The sequence below is a fragment of the Emydura macquarii genome, unplaced genomic scaffold (assembly GCF_026122565.2).
Source record: "Emydura macquarii macquarii isolate MOO-44397 ecotype Brisbane River unplaced genomic scaffold, CSIRO-AGI_Emac_v2 contig_705, whole genome shotgun sequence".
Classification (NCBI taxonomy): Eukaryota; Metazoa; Chordata; order Testudines; family Chelidae; genus Emydura; species Emydura macquarii.
This window is the reverse complement of record NW_027130842.1, coordinates 5,969,707-5,994,758: the sequence shown is the minus strand read 5'-3', so window position 1 is coordinate 5,994,758 and position 25,052 is coordinate 5,969,707. Positions and strand designations below refer to the sequence as shown.

At 40.6% G+C, this 25,052-nt stretch overlaps 1 protein-coding gene across 1 annotated transcript in view; it reads right to left on the bottom strand.

Moving 5' to 3' along the window:
* ADGRG6 (adhesion G protein-coupled receptor G6) overlaps positions 1-23,348 on the bottom strand; it is a 155,327-nt gene extending 131,979 nt beyond the window's left edge. Inside the window, exons 1-2 of the mRNA XM_067542342.1 lie at positions 23,243-23,348; positions 12,740-12,840 (exon numbers count right to left, since the gene is read on the bottom strand). Coding sequence (XP_067398443.1) covers positions 12,740-12,840; positions 23,243-23,244 — 103 coding nt within the window. The 5' untranslated portion in view covers positions 23,245-23,348. The remainder of the gene's footprint in view (positions 1-12,739; positions 12,841-23,242) is intronic.
* Between the last annotated feature and the right edge of the window lie 1,704 nt (positions 23,349-25,052).

Here is a 25,052-nt window from a genome sequence, read left to right as displayed (position 1 = left end):
GTTCTTCTTTCTTCCACTAAGCCTTTTCCATCCTGAACATTGAATAGCAATGCTGTAGTAGCAGACAAATGAAACCCTTCAAAGAGGAGGAAAATAGATTTGGTTTCTCCTGACATAACAACATTGTTAGGCTAAGATGTAAACTAGAAATAGGTTTTAATTGGATCTTGGGGAGTGAGATTTTCAAAAAGCACTCAATATTGGTCTAACTCCTATTGAAATCAATGGTAAACCTTCCATTCACTTCAGAGGGAGCAGAGTTAAGTTGAATGGTAACCACTTTTGAAACTCCCATTTGATCTCTAAGGGACATATTCTTTCAGTCAGAGGCTGAGGACACGTTTACCCTTAAAATGCTGCAGCAGCACTGGTGCCGCTGTGCCACTATAGAGCTTCAGTGAAAATGCCAACAGAAGACCTTCTCCTGTCAGTGCAGTTAACCCACCTCTGTGAGAGGCAGTAGCTGTGTTGACGAGAGAAGCCCTCCTGTCAATATAGTGCTGTCCATACCGGAGGTTAGGTCACTATAACTGCGTCACTCAGGGTGTGGATTTTTCACACCTCTCGGCGACATAGTTATACCGTTGTAAGTTTGTCGTGTAGACCTGGCCAGAGCCTTTGAGGTGACAAGCACTTTCAACCCTCATGAAGTTAGTGGTGGTAGATGCCTTGCAAGATCAGGGCCTCAGAGTTTTCTAAAAATTAAAAATACAACATTCCTAAAATTAATTTTTCTGGTACCCACCATTCAGAGAAAATACCCATCCAAGATCATTACTCTTAATACCATCCCATAATTATCTATTGTTTGCAGGGTTGTAGCTGTGTTGGTCCCAGGATATTAGAGAGACAAGGTGGGTGAGGTAATATTGGACCAACTTTTGTTGGTGAGAGAGACAAGCTGTCGAGCTTTGTGTGGCTCAAAAGTTGGTCCTCACCCACCTTGTCTTTCATAAGTATCCATGTCCATTATGCATTTGCAGTGAATGGGCCAAATCCTGCAAACATATATTCATGTGAGTAACATTCCTCTCCTGAGTTCAATAAACTAATCACATGGGTAAAACTACTAACTAGCATATTTCTTGGATAGGACCCTAACTTATCATTTAGTCGCCCTCATGTAAAGACGTTCATACCTTTCAAAATACGCAAGTTTCAGAAAAAACTGGGACATTTGTCAACTACTGACTAGAAGAAAAATTGTGAGAATCTTTGAATATGTATTGACGAACATCCGTCATGCAGCTTCTTATGTCCTACTTCACAAAATCCTATGCAAGGCAGTTGTTTAAAACAGGTCTGTCTGAACTGGATTGTTCCTGAGCATGCCAAGCAGCAAAGAGCACATTTGCCCTTATTCTGTTTCATGGCGCATTTCCCCATTTGTTCTAGAAAAATGTTCTAGATCAACTCCTCCTTTGCCCTCCCAGGAATTCACAAAAACTAAATTAACATTAGAACTGATTGAAAAATGGGGTGGAAAAATTGTGGAAGTTTCCACAGAAGATGTGTCCTGATTGGAAAATGTGGAAATTTGGTTTTTTTACACCCTCTGTAGTTGGTCAAAAGCAGAATGCGTTTCAGTGACAATTTTTACAAAAAGATTTTCTCTGTTTTCATAAAAAAACGTGGAAATTTGAACATTTTAAACAGACTTTAATTAACAATAAATAGTTTTTCATTATTATTCAGAGCAGTGACTGCACCAGGAAAATTGGTAAGATCATGGAGGAAATATAAGTGTTTTGAAAACAATCTCAATGAAAGTTATTTTACAAATATGGACAGACTCTTCTCAGCGACATTTCCATCACTTGATACACTCCATTGTTACTAGATACTAATCTGAGAGAATTTAGGCATCCAAACATAACAGAAAGAGGAAATCTTTCCTTAGCATCTGGAGTTCAGCTAAGCTAATAATTACTTGAATTAAATTGCCAAGCAGTCACTCAACATTGGAGATTCTATAGACATTCTTTAACAGCTTCAAACACTTCTGTAGTGGATGGAGTCAATGAAGGATGAAGCACCAGAGGAGATGCCTGAGAGAGGAGTGATTCCATTATGGAGTTGATACTGTGTGCATCAGGTGAAAAAAAACAGCTAAGCAGAGAAGACATGAACTGTTTATAGGGAACAGTCACTAGCTTTTTGGCAAAAGGGTCTATGGAGCACTTGACATTATGTTCATGTGAAAAATATGGCTTTATGGTCTATTGGGTGTGTGTGTATACATATATGTCTAGACATATTATAGACATACATAAATATATGCTATCTATATATCAGAACATACAGAGATGCTTTCTTGAGCTTCACTGTCACCCTCTAATATTGACTTTAATTAAATGCCACTTGTGAGATGAGTACAGAGCTAAACAAAAGAAGCATCTTCTACTGCTATTGATTCTGCTTCTGTTGTTATTCAGAAAACAATTATCGACTTTAACTGAAATACCTGTAGCAAAGAGGGGGAGAATATAGTTGACTGCAATTTGCTTTTATGGGTTATTCAGTAATTGACAGAACAGAATATAAACTTTCCAATTTGTGTATAGTTTTAAGGCCTGGTCTCTGCTATGGTTGCTTTATACCGGTTTATGTGGCTAGTCTCTCCTTCCCCTCAACTCATGTGGATGAATCCTGGGTGACATATACCTGCTATCCCACTCCCTATCCTGGCCATTGGTTATGGGCAGGGGAAGATGGAAATGGCAGGGATGTCCTTATGCACTGATGATCCCTGGCTACTGGAACAGCCCCTTGAAGGCCAAAGGCAGCTGGGCATAAGCTTGAGCTACACTGTTGTGGTTGCTCTAACTTATGCCAGAGACCATGTGGTCGCTATGCAGCTTAAGAATCAGGTTACTTAAAACCACTTTTGTTCTTATTTGCTCTCCCACTTCCTGAGGTGTTCTGAGGATTCTTGGATGCAACCCAGGTTTGGGGCCTCCATCTCCACAAAGCATTACAAAAAAAAAAATTAATTAATGACTAATGCAATGGAGAAACATCTCATCTATCCAACAGAGACAAAATTTAAACAGGTGCATATTGTCCATAATAAGGTTAACATACCTGTCCCCTAAGAAACAAGTATCATATCATGCCAGGTTTTAACAGCTCAAAAAAAAAAAAAAAAAAAAAAAAAAAAAGGAAGTCTAGATTTTTATAGTTCAGGAAACCATCTCTTGCATAACTAGATCACTTTCTACCATCAAATTTTGCTTACATATTTATAGGGAAAAAATTGCCATTGCGGCAAATGCAGTTCCTCCAAGTACTCGTATCACACAAACAAAATTAAGAAGTACAAAACTCGCTTTTCTTTGTAACCAGTTCTGCTTTCAGTTAACACTCACTTTTTCCTACTTTTATTTTTTTCAAGTTTATATTATGATTTTTTAAGTAATAACAATATTTTACAAAGTCAAAACCACAGAAACAGTCAAATCAATGTTTTGGGATCAGTTGCTCAATGCCTAGGGAACACACAACTCTATTCCAACATGGGAAACAGCTCTTTTAGACTTTATTCCATAAAACCATATCCATACCCTTTGGGGCACTGTGGTGATTGCAGCATTTAGGTGATGTGGTTATGGTATGGTTCCTGGATGGCATAATCTTCTGTCACATGTATGAAATGTGCTAGTATGCTGGGGAATTGGAAAAAGTAGACACTGAAGAAAATGTATTAAAAGATTTTAAATTCAAATGAAGTTACTAATTGTTTCCTGTAAATCCCAGAAAAACAATGAGAAACACACTCACTCTCTCATTCCACTCCCTCCACCTAAAAAAAGTAACCACTCAGGCCTATGTCTCCTGCCACAAATGCCTCTGTGATAACTTCAGCCATGAGGTCTTTTTCTCCACCTCATAACAGAGTTGTGATAAAAGATGACCTCAGTTTGATAGAATGGGTTTGTCATTGCACCATTAATTAGGAGAACAGCAAGCAGCCAGATCATGTATCTGAACAAAACAAACTCTGTTCAAGATGGGGAGTTGCTGTATCCTGTCTGACACCCATCTTGAACTGTATTCATGATGGAAAAAATCTGGAATTTGGAAAAATTATGATCATATTGCACCCCGTAATAATCAGGCCAGTTGTATTAAGTCTTTTCACATTTCTAATTTTCTTGCTGTTTAAGGGCCCAATCCTGCAAATATTTACCACTGGATGTAGCACTTGCTTCCAATAGCTGGCCTACTGAAGACAATGGGACTGCACCTGAATGCCCAGAAGTAAGTATTTTCAGGATTGAAACCTAAATTTAGGTGGGACTAAAAATAACATGCAAAATGATAAAAATTTACTTTATATGTTTGTGTAACTACACAAAAACATTTTAGGGATATGTTCATAGTAAAAATAAAATAAGTCTATAGTACCCATGAAATAGAAAACATTTTAAATTTTAACTATAAAATATTATTCCAGTAGCTTTGGAATATTAAACAAACAACTGAGTTACCACTGTGAGGTCCTCTATTGCCTAAAATGACTTTTTAAAAATGCCATACAGTTTCGAGTATCATGCAGTCAACAATTCAACACGTAATTGAGAAGCTAGTGGAAATATGTGGAACTTACATAAAAGGAAACTTAGGAAATAGGAAGTGGTGAGGACAAGATTGCAGTAGGGGAACTCTTGAGAATAATTAGCAACAAGTAAACGAAAATTGTTTCCTAATAACTGAAAACAACTATGAAAGTACCTCTTAAACTGTGAAGGTCCAAATATGAGAGACACTGGGACAAAATCCAAAATGAAAGACAGGAAAAAATACTACAAGAAAGGGCAAATTCTGTGTGATTATTTCCTTTGCTAAAAATGATCTTGTCTGTTACTAAAGTTGCCACAAATTCATGCTTGGTGTTATTTTTTGAGGGGAAGAGGAGTTTGATTCATTTCTGTCCTTATGTTTCATCAGACACTGACTACAAATTGGGGTGCATTGTATCAGGCCAATAGCAGGTGGAAGTATTCTCTTCATAATGCACCTGATGATGTAAAAGAACAAAGATGCAATGGGAAACTCTCAGATCACTCTGTAATGCCATGATGCAGGATGAGGCTCAGCAAGGGACACCAGTCTTGAGTAAGATCTGTAAAGACCCTAGGTTGCTTAGCAGTACTTGAGTCATAAACAAAGAAGCGCCAGACCACACTTCCCGTACTAGTACCATAAGTACTAGAACATCATTCTGACTCCACAAAAAAAGTGCTGGAAAGGCATTTTGGAGAGTTCCGGCATGACTTGAACCCTGTTACTTAAACATTATTGTGGGGTGCTCAGCACATTTCTGAAACTCAGGACTTCTAGATTTTGACTTACTATAATTATTCATTATACATTTTACTGGGTTGTCATTGCTAGATATAATTTTTTATTCCCTGGGAGACTTGGATTCTTGTGGCAAAAACTTACGAGGACTCAATCATTAAGGTGAGGGTAGAGTCATCCAGCCACTTCTCTCCTCTACCCTACTATAGATGCTACTTTTGTAGCTGAACTTGGGGCAATGGGGTGGTTCACAAGCAATGATGGGGAGTTAGGGGCTATTGTTCACTATGTCATGTTAAGGGGGTATAGTTTTTCTTTGTAATTTATTTTTGTGCTGTGTAGATATTTCTACTTAACTGTGTGGAAAATTTTTACAGCCCATGCCTAACCAGCTTTATTTTTTCTCTCAGATGTGAGGAATGGAGGAAATACTGATGGAGCAGCAGCCAGAGGAATAGTAAATGTGACTTCTTATTTATTCAGGTGTATTTATACAAAATCCTAAAATCTGAATAAGTAATGTGACGTATTTCCTATTTTTTCAGCAGTTGTTAAAATTCTTTTACTCTGCTTGTTTCAATGTTTGGTAAAATAAAAGTCTTTTATTTTTAGCAAAGTCCATGTAGTTTTTATAAAGGAAAATCTGTGCTATCTCAGATATCTTGATGTGTAACTATGATTAAACACTGACATTATAAAGTCAGCATTTGTCACCAGATAGTGATATATGAGCCTCTGACCCAGTGAACATGCACATGTGTATCTTTAATCACCAGAGCAATCCCAACATGTAATCAGATTCAACATCCTATGGAACTATTCATGTGAGTACTATAAGGCATATGAGTAAGTGCCTGCAAGATTGGGGCCTGACATTTATTGACAGATATTGACTCTTTAATGGCACCACTGTTATTAAAATAGTGGCAGGCACATGACATCAACCATTTTAATTATCCATCCATTACTCATATCATTTTAAGATATGTGCATGAATATGAATTTGGCAAAGTTGCTAGATGTATGTACATATCAGTTCTTACTTGAGGAATTGTCCTATTCTCAACTAAAATCTCTGCTATCTGGTCCAATATTTCCGATGTCAATAATTCATAGTAGAGGAAAGTAGAATTCTAAAAGATTGATGCGGGACATACTAAAATGAAAGCCATTCATCCTACTAAGGGAACAGTTGAGGAATATAGCAACTTGTGAACCTTTTTACAACATAACTTTTATGAGAGGCAGTATGACCTATTGGACTGGATTGTGAGTGAAGAGACTTCGGTTCTTTTCTTGGCTGTGCTACTGTGAGCAAACAATATATCGTATATAAAGTACAGTTTCCACAAACCATATTGGATGGAATAAGCAGATGATCTTTATTCAAGGGTATACTCTTCAGCAGGTGCTTTAAAAATATTACTACCCTTCCTGACTGATGCTTTCATCCGTAGGTTTATTTATAGAACAGTCCATTTTTGTAACTATGGTGGAACAAAAGAATTAGCAGAAAGCATAGACCAGGTGTTGCCAATTCCTCTTCAGCTCAGAATTTTCAGTGGCCTTTGGCTGCATTCTACCTTCTAACTACAGTTGCACGTCAGAGGTGGAAAAACCCACCAAGCTTTTAAGGTGATATTTTCATAGTTAATAGAACAAGTTCAAAACACTTCAAGGGAGATAATCAGTTCTATCAAAAATGTATTGTTTAAAAAAATTAAATAAACGGAGATAATAAGAGGCTGCTTCCTACACAAATCATCCCAGCTGTGATTTACTTTCACACTAATTAGCTAGCCAAGGCAGGGGTGTCTAAAAGAGGCAACTCAGAGTTTTCAACAAAAGATGTAAATCTCAATGCCTACCCCAAACCAACAGAAATTTGGACATTAAACAAATACAGCATAAAGTGCTTATTTTGATATTGCTTTGGACTACATTAAAACGTGGAGGGAAATTAACAGGAAAAGGGAATAAATGAAACTGTTTCAGGAGTATTAGATAGAATTTGGGTTTAAACTATCTAAGGTATTAACTTCCAAACATACACTTGCATGCGTATGTGTATGTAAGGAAGTTGAGAAATTAAATATCCTTTCTCTAGCTAACAAGAAAGCAGATAGTTTAACTAAAACTTCTTTAGGTTTCCTAACTTTCTGAGTATTCAGAAGTCTGTGTATGAGTCAAAGAAACGTCACTTCCACTTCTACACAACATCCACCCAACACATACACACATATCCCCACCCCAGTGATGCCGTGAGAAAACTTTCACAACATATTAGTAATAAAGTTATAAAATCATTCCCTGCCTCGCAGCCATATATGTAGAATTATGCTGACTGATCTGAATAGTATCTTGGCACTTCAGTCCTTACTGAACACATGGCAGGAGAGAGAAAGATAAGCAACTCTGCTTTTAGTTATTTCACCACTCACTCAACTATAAGATCTTTGGCCCTTGTCTGGAATAGGCTGGTTGAGAACAGTTGTAAATACACACTTCCTGATTTGTGTAGGCAAGAAAGGCATGTTAGAGATAAAGCTGAATCAATTTTCACAGTAGGGGCACGGTACTAGCTTTCCCTGCTAATGCACACTGTCCTAGCATGCTTTCTGCCTTGTTCCCTCTCCTCCAAACTGGCTCTCACCAGGCTCCTGTTCATGGTGGGCAAATACTTAACTCCAGACTTACCTCACATCCTGATATAAGTGGGCACCCTAAACCCTCCTTTAGTTGCACTCACCCCCTTCCACAGATACCACAGACCTGGCTCCTGTATTCTTTGTATGGGGATAGGGTCACATCCCAAACCAACACCTGGCTCTCTCAGAGCTGCTGGAACTAGAGATGCAGGGGATGCTGCTGCACTCCCTGGATTGAAGCGATTTCCATTATATACGGGGTTTACAGTTTGGTTCAATGGCTCTGAGCACCCCCACTATAAAAATTACTCCAGCACCCCTGAGCTCTTCTACAGGTGGATAACCCCTCTGATCCCCTGTCCTGGCCCCAAGTTCATGTACATCCAGTTCCTGACCCTCCACTGCCTTCTATTAAAGTTATACGGAAGGGAAGACCTTCCAGATGTCCTCTCTCCTCTGGCCCCTTCCCTTGAAGAATACAAGCAAATAATAAATATTTTTAAGTAGCCACTGGAAAAAGGAGTATGGTTCCCTACACTCCAACGCCCAGTGAACAGCACGACCTGCAACATTACATGACACACTTTTACTCTTCTCCCTTCAACCAGTCCTATGGGCCCACTGAAGTCCATGGAAAGATGGCCACTGACATTAAAGGGCTTCAGATCAGACCCTACCACAGGGTGTATACTGGCTGTGATATCAGCTGCAATCACAGCAGTTCCATGGTAGCAGGAGTAGGATAGCATGGAACTACTGTAAATATAGTTGCCTTCTACAGATGTTTATTTTTAAAATATCTTTTCCACATCCTGCATAAAATTAAAAATGGTTAAGATGTAGTTAAGGTTGTAGATTTATAGCATTTACTTAAAGAAAGAAAAATTCTTGAAAGAATGTTGCAAGTTCCTCAAAAGGCAAACAATAGAAAAGCTGGAAATTAAATGAAGTGATTTTATACTTAAAACAATAAATTGGAAAGCAAATATGCAGTTAGAAACATACAGTTAAGGTCACCTAAACAACCTTAGTTCTGTTTCTGTATTACAATCCACAGAGAAATCAAAATCAGGAAGCAGTCCTATCCTAAAACAACACACATCTTTCTGTGCATCTGCAACTACGAAAACTGAGAAGTGATCTAACTCGACTCTGGTTCAAAGGTTAATTATACACTTCTGAGGCAATGAAACCCCAATGTTTTTACTTCACTATATCAAACTACTCCTGCCTTATTTAAGATATGAGGTTACTGTAAAAAAACAGACTTTTACAACTCTTTGCTAAAAGTGCCCTTACTTAAGCCAATCATTCAGTATAATTTCCCAAATGCATATAGGGGTTCTATTGCAAAGAACATTGTCATACTGTCAGATACATCATACCCATGTAGCTGCTATATCTGAATCTGCCAATTTCCTAAATGCTGAACCAAAATTTAGATCGATTTTATGCCAACCTTCAGGGGAACATACTTGCAAATTGTTGACATATTGTACAAGGAATCCAGAGTCCCTCAGCTACATAAATGGGATGGATTTAAGCCATCCTTATTAAAAACTCTATCATCATCACAACACCAAGCTCCTTCATAATATTTTTCCATCAGAAGATCTCAAAGCATTTTATAAGGTAGCTAATGATCATTAGTCTCATTTTTACCGGTGGGGAAACTGAGGCATAGAGAGAGGACACAACTTCCTCACAGCTACCCAGCAGTCTAATGGAAGAGCCAAGAATAGAACCCAGGTTTCCTGGGTCCCCAACCAGTGTCCTATCCACTAGGACACAATCTTTCCCATAACAGCACTCTCCTACATACAAGATACAACAGGCCCATAGGATAGAACAGGACAGAACAGAATTAAGACTATTGGGGATGATATTCCATGTGCATTTCTACACTTAAAAGAAGTGGAAAGTGTAACTTCCTTAACCTTGAATGAGTTCTTTTTTGTTTTGTTTTGGTTTTTTAATTGATTTTTAAGAGCACTGTAAGTTAACCAATGGGACAGTTGCCAAAATTACAGAAAAAATATTGACCTATTTGTATATCTCGAGCTGGCAGCCTTACACGGGCAAAAGATACACTATTTCTCACCCCGTTGATAAATACAGATCCTCAGCTGGTGTAAATCGCCATAGCACCATGAAAAGTCAATTAGCTAAGACAATTTACAACAGCTGTGGATTTGTCCCATAGTCTTCCAGGATCTGATCCAAAGCACAGTGTAAATCAAAATAGCACATTTTTCTAAAAGACATGCCCTAATTTAAACAGGAATTAATTCAGGGAAGTCCTTATAGCCTATGTTAGATAGGAGGCCTGACGAGATGATCATGGAGGTACCTTCTGGCTATATAACTATGAATCTTTGGGAGTGTTTCCACTAACTTCAATGGGCTTTTGAGCAGGTCTATATTTGGGTAATTCACTCAGCTATTACACCTGTCTTTCAGTATTTTTTCATTTAAGTTCATAAAATGGAGCTGTTCACCTTAAAGAGCTGCCGACACATCACAGAAAACTCCGAACAAACATTCTATTTAGAGACAAATATGTTACTATTTTAGGTTTTCTGACGACTTTATTCCTGCCTTGAAATTGAAAACAGGCCTGATCCTGCATCCTTACTCAAGCAGATCTTCCATTGTAAAATTATTACTTCGACATTTTTTTTGCCTTGACCATCAGCCCTATAGATAATCCATGAGAAGGTCATCTGATTATTATTATCATCCTTCCACATAGCTAACCTGCGCCAACCAAAGTACAAAACAATCAATAGTTTTCTGAGGTCACAGATCACTAGTGAAGCTGGCTGAACGTCAGATTTTATGGCATTTATTCTACTGCCTTCACTTCAGTAATATTTAAACTGACATTAACATTCTGGATACCATGTGTGTCCAAAGCCAAACTGATATACATCTTTAGTGAAAACAAAAACACATGGCAAAGATAATCTGTAATGCATTAAAAGGGCTGGAATTGTCTGCTTAGTATACCTCACACAATAAAACTTCTAGTAAAAAGTACAAAGACATGGGTGGAAAGTCAGCATATTGCAGCTCTAGTTTATAGCCTGGCAAGATGAAACACACACCTGCAAGTTGCAAGGACAGTATTAACATTGAAAACCCAAGGGTCTGAAGACAGATCCACTGAAATGACATCACTGGAGAGGTAAATGTCTTGTTTTCATTTCAACAGAGTGTTAACAACAAAGTCTGCTTGTGACCTACTTCATTGCTGAACAGCAAACATATCTGTGTATTGAAACTGGATATTCCTGGCCTATCCTATCTTTCTATTTATGCATTTACTGTGCACTCATCACTATGATATGTAAAATGTCTGATGATCTGATGTTCCATTATTGAACTGAATCATACAATAGAGAACTCCTGCCCATACACATTCCAATAGCAATAAAAGGATTGACACATAATTTGAGTCCAGGTTTTCTTTTTAGCCAAAAACCCACGAGACACAAAACAAAACAGAAACATAAATAGGACTTTTGCACACCCCACTTGTGCTGAGCACCCTTAAGCACAGCAGAAAATCTGGCCCCAAATGTAGACTTTGGTCTATAATATTTTATCTAGGTTTAAAAGGTAGATAACTTAAACTGTTGTGCAGTTGGAATTATTAATGTGCAGATTGGGCTGTTTAACAAATACACAATCTCTGATGAAACTGCAAAGCAACCGTCCTTTTTCTGTTTAAAAAAGCCCAGATCATATCTCTATATATTCCACCCTGTTTTCAGATTTAATATGGTCTTTCCAGTGGGAAGTCAGTAACTGGAAAATTGCCCATTTGATATGGAATTCGCATGCCAATATCTGCTCCAAAGTTTTCTTATGCTCAAGAACTGTCCAGGAAACTGCAGAGGTTTTTCCAGCAAAGCAGCTGGAAATCCTAAAATCCTTTCTGCACTGGTGATCAGGAAAAGCCATTAGGTAAATCAAATCTCTAGGTCATCAGTTTACAGACAAAAATCTCAAGATATTACAAAGTTCTGTGCTTACCAGTTTCCACAGACTGGCAAATACTGAGTTTTTAATTAAACACTCTGTGCAGTATATGATAATTCTATGGTCAGATGGATTTTTGAAGCAATTTTTCTATCATTCAAATTGCATGAAATGTGCACAAAATATTTTAAGGTTAATCATCACCACCTTTCATTTACAATTTAAGATAAATTTATTTGTGATGTGAAGAGTCACTACATTACACACACACACACACACACACACACACACACACACTGCTTAATTTGTGCTACGGCTGAGCCCTGGCACTTCGGGGCTTGCCACATCAGTTATGAAAGTAAAAAAGTGGCTTGAGCACCCGGCACCTCTTTCATTACAAATTAAGCACTGCGCCCACCCTCAAATTTGGAAAAATAATTAAGTATCACACCTTATTCTTACAATAGAGGAAGCAGAAATGAATGTGAAAGTCAAAAGAGATGCAAGAACTTAGAAAGCAAAATCAGAAGAAAGGGTCAAGCAAATAACTCAAAGCCAAGGTGTACAAGGAGCTGAAGAAAAAGAAGTGGCAGGGATGGGTGAATGAAATACTATTTCAAAAAGAAGCTAAACTGAACATTGGCAACTTCTTAAAACATAAATCAAACTATCAAATTACAGTGGAGCAATGTAATCAAAATATTAAACTGTGAAAATAAAGCCATACATAAGAATAGCTCTTACTCATCAGAATTGGGCCCATGATCCTTTTATTGGAAAGAGATAATAGTTTGCTAACTTACCTGAGTCCTGCACACATATAATGTAGGTAGTAAATAAATACAGAAAGTACTGCAGCTTCCGTCTCCAGTGATAGCGCCACATATCACTCACATGAGACATCCTGTGAAACAAGAAAGTAACATCTTAGGAAATTCTTCAACAAGCCAAAACTTACTGAAAAAAAAAGTAATAATTAAGATATTGTTATTATTACACCAGCAGCTGAAAATTACGGAGTTCCCAAAAGTCTTGCTTTAAAAGAGCATTGTCTCTGGTCTTTATATGGATGATAAAAGACAAGGAGTTCACATCTCTAATCTATAACAGGCAGGCAAGCCAGAAGATAGATTGTGGTTGGATCTGTAGACCAGTTAGGTGAGTAGTTGTTTATGAGAGTTTGTAGCCAATATTCAAAATATACAGGGTGGATGAATATAAGAGGGAAATGAATCTATATATTGAGACTGGACAGGAATATGGGTGGAGTTAAGGTTCTTTTTGGAATACAGACAATATGAAGAATATTTACCTATCTTCCCATAACTGGTGTAGGCACCCTGTACTTCAGGGGCCTCGGAACTTAATTGGGAGTTTTACAGTTGGGAAGATCCTGGGAGACTAAAACTCCCATGATGCCTTGTGGGAAAAGGAGAGAGACTCTTCCTCTTCCAGGGAATCAGAGAAAAGCATGTGGGGAACTCCATTTTGATGCTGGGGAGGAGTGAAGCAGAGGATGGAAGCTGCTGGCTGACTGCTGCCGCTACTGCTTGCTGCCAGGGTCTCGAAGCTGCTGCTACCTGCTGCTGGAGTCCCAGAGCTGCTGCTGCCGGAATCCCAAAGCTGCTGCTGAGAGTCTGCTGGAGTTTTGATCGAGCAGGGAGTTTTGGAGGTTGGTGGCATTGCCCAAGCCAGGGCAGGGACTGAGCCTGGAGCTGACTGAGGTGGGCCTGCAGTGAAGGTGGTGTGAGTGTGCCCCCCCTCCCCTTCGTTGTTTAGGGCAGGGCTTGTAAAGGAAGGGGCACAGCAGAGAGACTTTGACTGGGCCTGAGAAGAGGCAGAGAGAGAGTCCCTTCAAGCAGGGCCAGGACTGCTGACATTTGGTTGGGCTAACTCCAAATCTTCAGCTTGATATGTTGGCTGAACTGATATACACTGAACCAACAGAGGGCTGTCTCCTTCAGATCTTCAAGCGCTCCCACGCAAGCAAGGGGTTAGGCCTCTAAATCTCTAGGGGAACGCACACTCTGGAGGTGGGGTAAATAGTGGCAATGTAAATGCCAGCTAGACAAGTTTAATTTGTTACTGTATACTATTTTTATTAATTGATTTATTCAACTGCCCCTGTGGATTTAAAATTATAGTGATGTTTAATTTCAGTCTGTTATGCCATCTTTCTTTAATTTCTTAAGTAAAGGTGTGTTAACTCTAATTTAAGTATATTGGATGTTTTGTTTGCATAATTGCAATTGTTGAGTTAGACCTGCGTCTCAGATTATTATAATTATTAAACTAGGTTTAGTCCTGGAAGCTCCCAAGGCCCGCTATTGAGCGTGTGTAGGGGCCAGCCAGGTGGTGGCACTGCCAATTTTAAATTCCTTTAGAAGTAAAGGGACTGCAGCAGAGTGGTGGATAGAGGATTCCTACCTATCCTACATCATTACTGGGATACTCAGGATCTCCTTTGTTGCCAGCAACCTCAGGCGCCCTTGCTCACCGGTGAGTGTTGCCTGCTTCCAAGTAACCCAGGAAAGGAAGGGAGTTACACTGGTCTTTCCTACACTTTTCAGTCTTAAGGTTTTTATAGCTGTAATATTCCTCTGTTTACATATTGTACAGTAATAAGAAAGCTTAACTTAAAAGATAGTATTTTCTGTCTGTCAGTGTCGAGGGGCCCAATCAGACTCTCACTGAAATGAATTAGATTCTTGCTATTTAATGCAATAAATACAAAACCAGTTTGTCAATTCTATTTGTATTCCTTTGCCTTTAAAGTGTATGACAATTTTTGGGCCAAACCAAAGTGTTCCTAAATAAAATTATGGTGTGTGGAAGGTGGAGAAACAAGAAATAAGGCTTATAATGGAACCTAGTCCCAACATTAACTATGGAGACATAACCATGGATCCAAAATCAATTGTAACCTATTATATTGTTTTCTCTTTTTATGCAACAACATGGTAACAAGCAACAGCAAAGAAGAAATAGTGAAACACAGCTCACATATTATATTGACCAACCCCATTCCCATTCTATTCTGTACCAAAAGCTTATAATTGGCCTTTTTCTAGTAAGAAATTGTTCAGTTATATTGGGGGGAGAGAGGAAACAGGACTGGCAAGAACACAGAACTAATAGAAATGAAAAAACCATCAACACACACAAATCCAAAGACATTTTGGATGAACTTTAATTCCATTTGTCAGGCTGTGAATGTGAGGGAGGTGAATGAGTGAAAAATGCAGGCAGTTCACCCATATGTCATAAAAGATTGGCTTTTTTTTTTCTTTCCCCACTCCACATATATTGCTTTAAAACTGCTAGTGAAAGCTCGTGGCATATTTAAAATCCTATCCACTAATGGCTTTTCTAGCTTCTTAAAGAAAAACCTTTTAACACCACCAAGCCTAGATGAGTACAGCATCTTAAAATAATCAACAGCAGAGAAACAACTAATATTGCAAGTTTAAAAGTAATAGTTCTTCAAATCAATCTCCTGGAGCACACGCTACAGACCCAGGTAAATAACATTTCATGAGATCAGTTGTTGTGACTGGATTGTAGGAAAACCTAATTGGTGTTTCTAACGTAAGTATCTGACTGCAAAAAGGTCCAGTTCTTTATTGAAAATGTTGTTAAATTATTAACTTGAAGCTGATTTATTTTTCTGAGATATGGAAAAATTAAACTTAACAAGTTTTAAAGATAAGCACAGAACATTCAGGGCTCTGAAATACAAGAATCTCTTTGATGAAGCCAGACACAGCAGAATAAGCAGATTACTAGACAATAGAAATATTGTCCTCCAACTCAGTGGCCCATAAATCCTTGTTAGCTTCTCAGACAACAGAATGCCAAGGCTTTGGGAGCTGTACAGTATGCAAAAAATAAATGTTCATAAATCTACAGATATCCTAAATAGTTCCCTAGAAAGTTGCTGTTGGTCAGAAGCTATCCTGTTGAGATGGCAAAGCAAACCATATATACAATGGTGCAATTAAAAACTCAACATTTGCCAATCTGCAGTGGTGTTTGTACTAGGATATCTTCTATTTCAAATACAGGAAGATTCTGCTGTTTGTACAAGGATGTTGAATTTTTAATGGCAGTCACTGATGGAGTAAACTTTTAGTGTGATGCACAGGACTCTGGGTGTGTCTATACTGACGGCGGCAAAGTCGCCGCTGCCAGTTCGATCTTTCTGGATCAATTGAGCGGTCAGTGTAGACTCGCTCAATCGATCAGGAAGTCAACTGAGTAAAACCACTCCCTCAAGTAGTGTAGCGCTGGATCGCAGAGTGCAGTGAAGACTCCGCGCAGAAGGGAAGCACAGCAGTCAACGGGAGTTATGCAAGCTACGCGTAGCTTGCATAACTCCCGTCCACTGCCGCCGAATCGGCAGGTCAGTGTAACCCAGGGCTCTCATTAGTACCAGTAGAACTCACAGAGCTATCCGGTTGAATTTCTGAGCAGACGTAGCCTAGCATTACCAGGCTGTCAAACAATCACAACAATTCTGCTGGACTTAAAAGAAACCTGTTTTTGTCTCCATCATATCTGTATATCTTAAGTGCTGTACACCCATTAACCCTCTTGAGATCTCTGTGAACTAGGTATACACGTTTCATAGATGGAGAAGTTGAGAAACAGACATTGTGACTTGCTAAAGACCGCACAGCAAACGGAGTACAACTCAAGAGTTTGTAGTGCTTAGTTCTGTGCTAAATCCACTGGATTACGTTGTCTCTCCTGATTTCCTACTTCTAAAAAGTCTCGTATGGTTCTGCTTCCCACAAAACTTACCAAACTAAAGTGATTCTATAAGACTTAATATTTATTATTATTATTATTTTTTTTTTGTTTTGTACTGTGGTAGTGCCTAGAAGCCAGAGCCTCACTGTGCTAGTTTACAATCTGGCTACCAATCCTCAGCCCTGTCAAAAGCTTAAATCAAGAAAAATGCGAGGAACACAGATAAGTAACAACAGAATGTGGGCTAAAATTTACAATCAGCACCAAAAACAAGACTGAAAGGAATGAACAGAGAACTTTTCTTCACAAGGGAAAGGGCTAGACCAGTAGTTTTCATTTACCATTGTGAGCCACATATGCAGTTTCCTATGTGTTATGTGGACCTCATCCACACAATATATACTACCTGTATGGCCCTGAAGATGTCACATGGGCTGCAGCTGTGTTCTGATTGGACCACAAGTGGCACTTGAGCTGCCGGTTGAGAACCAGTGGGCTAGACAATTACACCCGTCAGGTAAAAATACACCCAATTCTCCTCCCCACAAATAAATAAATAAATAAATCAGGACATCTGCTGTGACAGACATGGCAATTTCCAGCAATATCCTCGAAAAACCTTATTGCATTAAGTTTAACTATCTTTGAAAACCTTTTCATATCATACAATGGACATATATTATTGTGGGCTGGGATTGTATGTAACCGTTCTAGGGGAATATGTGATGTGAACCCTGGGAATTGTTACAAACTTCAAAGCACTGTACTGAACATTGCGCCAGATGAGAATGGACTTTTGGGACAGTTTCAAGTGGTTTGCTTGGGGAATCTCTAAAGGGAGAAGAATGCAAATTCACAACCTCTGGTTATGCAAAAAACCACCCTTTGGAAGCTATGCCCTGAGAAAAGGACCATTATCTGCTGATTACCTGTTCCTGGAGTCTCAGCATCAAAGGCCCAAGCTGTATAAGTGAAAGACTGACCTATTCATGGGGGTGCTAGTTCTGAGCTGAGCCTGTTATGAACTTGTAATCACAGAAAAAACAGTTGATTGGTTTTGAAGGACTGAATCCTACCAGAGCCCTGTGGGAGCTGGGGATGATCTCTGGTAAGCTTATTAGCATGCCTGTAGGTTCTTTTATTGTTTTTAATATTTTCTGTGTAATGTTTTCACTTTTAAGAATAACTGTTCTTGTGTATGAAGAGCTGCATGGTAAGTCGTAACTGCGGGCAATTACAGCTGTTCATAACCTCTGGAGAGAAAGCAAAGTGCAGATTATGGGCTGTTTAGGCAGTCTGGCTTACTGGGAATATCACAGTGTAGGTAGGCAACTGTGCAGCCTGGAAAAACACCCTGGTCAGGAGGGAAAGAGAGGCAGGTCAGCAACCAAAAGAGGGGACGGCTGAGGAACTGAGAGCCTAGATTGGGTCCTTCCTGGACCAGAGGGGGAAATACAGGTGCTGTTGCCCTGAGCTGTGACACCTACTTCTTCCACTTACCTTCTCTATCATGAAGGGATAAAACAATTTCTTTACTGCCAATGCCTGCCTCAGATGACAAGAAAGAAGGACTCATCAAACCCAAGCAAAGAAAACTGTACAGAGAACAAGACTGCAAGGTACTATGCTCCTGGACTTTGCCATCATAATACCTCCACTCACCGAATGAATCCCATGAATCAGACTGTTTAATTTGGACAGGACTCCCGAAGATACATGTTACAAAGCAAGGCCTTTGGCAGAGTACTGAACATAATTAGTGAGAAGATCCCTTGTTTACACTGGAGACCTTGCACGACAGCTTGCCAAAACCAGGATTTGAATCCATGAAACTCTACCTTGAGGCAAGACACAGCTAACACCACTTTTCACACAAGTGTAGGTTCCTCGTGGACTCAATTCGTGCAGCTCAACTAGTACTGACAGCAGTGTTGTCACCTCACATCTTCTCAGTAACTGGAAGACTTACCACTGGCAACACTGACTCAGAAAGAGTGCTTTCTAAACCTCAGACAAAGCCCCTCCACTTTACCATTATCATCACCATAGGCAATACAAGAAATAAACAATAAACAAGAAATCATGGCCACTAGAAGTGGAAAACCTGATACAGAAGACATTTTTTCTTAATTCCTCAAGAATTTGGGGCCAAAGGGACAAGCATGACCTATTTACTGTTGTACATGCAGCAGGGAAGATCTTGAAAAGCTGGCATGAAGCAATAGTCACTGCTCTCCTCAAACAAGAAAACACCAAGTGATGCCACCAGCTGTCACCCATTATCACTCCTCTCCACAATTTGCAAGTTAATGTAGAGAGATCAACAAGCCCATTCACCCCTGCCTTTGAGGCCACCCTGACCAAGGAATAGTTTGGCTTCAGATAGGGATAAAGTTGCTTTGACCAGGTTCTTGCCATTATTAGTCATATTGGGGCTGCCGTCCAGCAGAATTTAAAAAATCAACACGGCACTGATAGACTTAACCACTGCCTATGATACGGTATGGAGATGTGGGCTATTGCTCAAGGCATCAAGGATCATCAAGTGCCATAGCATTATGCAACTCAGTGTGGAGCAACCAAAGATAAAGTGTCCTTTTGAATGGGCAGATCAGCAAAACACTCATCCTCAATGATGGTCTACCTCCAGGATTAATGTTGACTCCCTTACTGTTCAAAATCTGCATTAATAACTTACCTGACACAATTTTGTATAAGCTCATTTATGCTAACAACATTGCTCTTGTGGTACCAGGCAAAGACCTCACCACCATCGGCAACACCCTCTCCTTTGTCCTTATGGTAATGGCAGAATAATTTCAATACTGGAAGCTCTGAACCAGTTCTTCCAAAACATCAGTAATAGTCTTTCACCTAAACAACAAAGCTGCCAAGGAAGGACTTCATGTCACCTTTTGAAATCAGCAGATCTGAAATGAGCCCTATCCAAAGTACTTGGATAGAAACTTGAGATTTAAAGCCCATCTGGAAAAAATAAAGAACAAGGTAAAAGAAAGGACTAGCCTTGTCTAAAAACTTGTGGGCGCAACATGGGGTGCTAGTAAGCACACACTTCGAACAAGGACTCTAGCATTGGTACACTTGACTGCTGAATATTGTGCACCAGTCTGGGCAGATAGCTCATGTGTCAAATTTCTGGTGGTGCAGTTTAATGCTGCAATGAGAATCATACCTGGAACATCAAAATCAACACTTATTCAATGGTTGCCCTCTCTGACACAATCAAACTATGGCCAACCTGAATTTACCAATTCATGAGGATTACCAGAACCTTCTGAAAACTACAAAGCCGTTTGGGGATTGGGCTATATAGCTTTTAAAGCCTTTTCATTCAGTCCTGAGGCATACTGGAAAGAATTCTGGGATAATGCTAATATCTCAAACAAACCCCTCATTGCCAACCCCACAAAAGAACTTCCAGGCTTCAACCTACACTGAAAACAATGGCTCACATCAAATTATTTGACAGCATTGCATGGCAGATGCGGACATCTCTTACATGTTTGGAAGATGAAGGACAACTCACAATGTAGACACCAGTCAGAAACTTTGGACCACAATGTAAATCAGTGCCTGCTTGTGGCATCTCAGCTTACATGGAGCCACTCCCAAAGCTATCCAATGGCTCACTAATTTGGACTTGTTTATCTGAATGTTGCTAACTCTCTTGCTATATGAAAGAAGCAGCAGCAGCAGTGCAGATTAAAGTACAGAAGAAACTGCTGTCTCAGATACTTTCACAATGTGACGTCTCCAACTACCAGGCTATTCTGGAATGGAGTAAGGGAACTGAAGGCAAATATTAACATTAAGCAATAAATATTTACAAAGAGCTTTAAAAATTAAAAGTTCTATAAAAGGTGCTAACTACTAACGTCTATTTAATGCAAATATTATATATTTTAATATTAATTATATTGATTATTAATGGGTATTAAAATCTAAAATTGAACCTAAATAGCAAATAAGTCAACAAGCAAATTAGTGAACAAATATTTTCAGATTGGAGACATATCTTAGAGAGCAAGAAGGGCTGTATTCTGTTCTTTAACATTCATAACTAATGGAGAGACAAGAATATTAGGATAGTAATATAATAAAATCCTCCAGGGATTAAGTAAATACTGTAAACCGTAACAAGAATGACATGTCTGTTCAGAGGAGTAAAGCTGCAAATTATTTCTGCCTATAACAACCAGATTCATTGCAGCTGTGAACATGGCTCTTTGGCTCAAGCTGATGTCTTTCTCGCACTCGCTTTAAAGTTTAGACAAAATTCAGAACAGTGAGCCCAATTCTGTCCTCATCTAGTTACATGCAAGTGACCCCAAAGAAATCCATAGGGGGGTCTCAGGCATGTAGCTAAAGCAGAATTTGGCCCAATGTACTGTAGTTGGCAACTATCATTAATCCCATTATAGTTCGATGTAATCCTACTATAGTTCTCCTTTTATACACATGTTAACAATTATCAGTTATCCCACTGCACATGTAAATGCTTTGAAGAATAATAAATACAGTCCTACAAAGGCTAACAAAAGCATTACTGAATTTTCTATGAAATGACAATTTTAGATACTTCTGTGACATAGCCAGTTGAGCACTCTGACTACCAACTCTATGCAACCCATAGCTACTGTACTTCTATCTCTATGATGCAGGAGACAACGGGTGTATTCACAATTCATTCTGGAAGAGCAAAATCGTAATGTAATTTATTTAAATCATAAATGGAATGGTAATTTGACATGGTTCAAGACCAATTTCGGGCTAGTCTTGCGAAATCTAACTACCAAGTCCCTCACTGTAAATACAATATCCAGCTAAAGAAATATCAACATATTTTTGGAAGCCCACAGCTTTGGAGGAAAAGACTTACTCCTCCTAAACAATCCAATAACCGTTAGTTCATGCATTAATACCCATCTAGAGAACATGCTGGAAATATCTGCATACCCAATAGACCCTGTTCAAAACCTGGTCAGAGTTCTCCAGAGTGGGATGTGAATTCTGCCCAAGGCAGATTGACTGGAGTTTCTTTGATCTTTTTTACATGTGTGAAACTATTAAGAAAAAATGCTGCTGACGGTTTGAAATTTAAAAAGAGAGATACCATCAATTTCAAAATATCTCATTTAAGTTATGAAACAAAAGTCTATTATGATGTAATCACTATGGAGTTTTAATGCAACAAGTGAGAGACAACCATTTAGCGTTTTAGATCCTGCATACTAACAAAAGAGTATATTTCAATTCGAATGCCTTATTTTTAATTGTCAGTTGCTAACTTCAGACAATGCCATTTAAAACTTTCGTTTTGTAGAGTGCTGCCTACTCTCCCCATATACAATCGTCCTTCGAGCCAGCTTAATATCTGACTTGAAAAAATACCTCCATCTTTCTCCACTGAGGCAAAGATTGTTAAACATGTACATTTTAATTTCAAACGTAGCATTTGTATCAGAGACGTTCTTGGTCCTTGGATTTCCCTGCAAAAGGAATTTTCTAAATGCCGCACATTACTAACGCTTAGTATTAGTGCAACGTTTGTTCTTTAGGCATAAATTCTTTTTGCTTTACTTTACCTTGTGCTGTAAAAGCAATCTACTCCTTTGAGCGTAGATTGTTGCTTTCATTCAGTTCCAACCATAGGCTCGGTTTCACCAGGTGCGAATGTGCTGGAGAAGCTCCGATTCCGACAGCTCCTTTGTGTGTATCAGTAAAGGCAAAGAGAATTTGGGAATCCGCCCAAGATTCAGTACAATACCAAAGGGCAAATCCCTGGACCGGCTAGATTATCAAAGATAGCGTCTAGGAACTCTTTGTGAAGGTGCCCTTTCTCTCCCTCCAAAAGGTTGAAGGAATCTAGCAATCCCTCTCCAGCAGGAGACTGTGGGGAACAGCGCGGAGTGAGACTTAAAATTGTATTCTGCCTGACCCTCCTCCTTCCCTCTGTTCCTTCCTGCTTTTGGCACGCTACCCTGCTGACTAGAAACAGTACCTGTTTCTCATATCTGAACTCTGCTTTCAAAGAGTTGAACTTTTGGCTCCACAGAGCGTTCACACACAGCCACCAACACTGCCGCACACGCGAAGGGCATTAAGAATGCGGTGCCTTGTGCAGTACTCCCCGGGAAGCGGCGAAAGATGCAAGAGTAACTTCTGTCTTCAAGCCGATTGTAAATACATGTAGATTTAAATCGTTATTCTCTGGAGCCGACAGAACATACCCTTGGCACATCCCTCTACTGGCCAGGGAGTGTGAGCAGACAGAACGCTTTGCCCATTCTTCTAGCATTACCTTTCTGCACAAAATAAACCTGAGCTTCATCACTCGCCTGGGCGGTGGGGGGGGGGACGACTGCGGGCTGTCTGGCATGAATCTCTTTCCATGCACCAAAGCACAGACCAAAGACGAACCGGTTTATTGTGCCCCTAGCAGCTGGAGAGAGTCACTCGTTACCGCCCGGCTCGGCACGGGAAACCCACTCCCGGCCCCAAGTGGAAAGCGCAGGGGGGGAGACGAAACTTACATGTTGACATTACTGGGCTGCTGGCCTCCGGGTGCCAAGCACCAGCCCCGTCTGCCGCGGCCGCCTCTGCCTCCCTGGCTCTCGGACTCCTCGGGAAGTGCAGCCGCCTTTGTCCCCCTGAGACACACAGCGAGCCCCGGGCGGGCGGGCAAAGCGGGGACCGGCCCCTCTGCAGCCCGGACCCCTCCCGCCGGGGTTTGCCTCTGGCAGCCGCTGGGAGAAAGCGGGGGCTGAAGTGGCCGAGCAGCTGCCGCGGCTCTGGGCGGGCGCTGGGTTCCTGCGCTGCCCACCCTTCCCGCTCGCTGGGGTCCGGCTGGCCGGCCCCGGGCAGCGGCGCTGCCTCCCGCCTTCCCGCGGGCGGGAGGAGGGTTCAGGTGGCTGCGCCGCTGCTGCTGCTGCTGCAGCCGCCGGTTGCGACTCCGGACAAGGCGGCTGCCGGCCGGGCCGCCCCCGCGGGCTCTCCCCTCGGAGGCCGGGCTGGAAGCGCAGCCAGCGCCACCCGGCAGCGGTGACCTCAGGGAAGGGAGGGCCCCAGAAGCCCAGCGGAGGCAGAGCGCAGGCAGCGAGGGGCGCCCGCTGCCCCTCCGCACCCTGCCCGGAGCGCACGCTGCCGGGGGGGAGGGGGGGGGCACAACACACCGGAGAGCCCCCCGCAGAGACAAGCCGCTCCAGAGCCACCCGCTCCCTCCCCCACGCTGCCCCAGAGACACCCACCCACCACACGCTGCCCCAGGAGGGCACGCTAGAGTGGGGACACACAACCTCCTCAGAGACACGCAGTGCTCCAGAGACAGCCACCCACCACCACTCACTGCTCTAGGAGGACACACCACAGTAGGGACACAACACCTCCGAGACCCCCACCCCCAGAGAGACACACTCCACACACTGCTCCAGGAGCGCACACTGCAGCCTGCTTCCCTCCCTCCCCACCAGCGACACACCACAGCCCGACTCTGGAGCACCTACACACACCCCAGAGACACAATGACCCAGAATACACGCACCGACCCAGGGACACACAGGCTACCTTGAGGACACACACATCACATGCACTGGCTCTGAGCTGACTGACAGGTAAAAGAACACTACCAAATTTGAGTTCCTGCTGAATCTAGCAGGTAGCAAAGTGCCAGCAACTCAGCAACAAAGGGGTTAATTGAGCATGCCACCGCTCCGGGTGCCAATTGATTGGGTTCCACTATAATGTTGGAATTTTTAAATAATTTTCATAAGTGATGGATAAACCAGTTTGGTTCACCTGTTTTTATAACCTAACTTTTTTGTGGCACAGCAATATTCAGATAATTATATTTCTACATAGGATAACTCACTTCCACTGTCTATCCAGATGTAAAAGATTTGAAATACTGGAACAAAGACTGACCTCATGGTATTTCCATCAGGTTCTAGAAATGAAAGCACTGGCAACCTCATGAAGAGAGCTCTTCTGTCCTAAATTTTCAGCCCACTGTTGCAGAGGTTAGGATAGCGTGGATAAGCTTTGAATGAGCATCCGAATGTTAGGATGCTTATCTGAATCACAACCAAACTCTGAACTTTTTAAAGTTCTCTAGTTGTTTTTTTTTTTAAACACACGTGGGGTAACAAAGTCAAAGACAAAGAATCACAGAGACAAAATAAATAATTCCAAATTAGTCACAATCAGTTAGTTTTTAGCCATGTCATAAAAATGATCTATTTTTCTGTTGCAAAATGGAAATTAAATGCCAAACACAACAGCAAACATTAAAAATATCAAAGAGCATAAAACTCTATGATTTGTAGTATTGTAGTTTGAAGGAAAGGG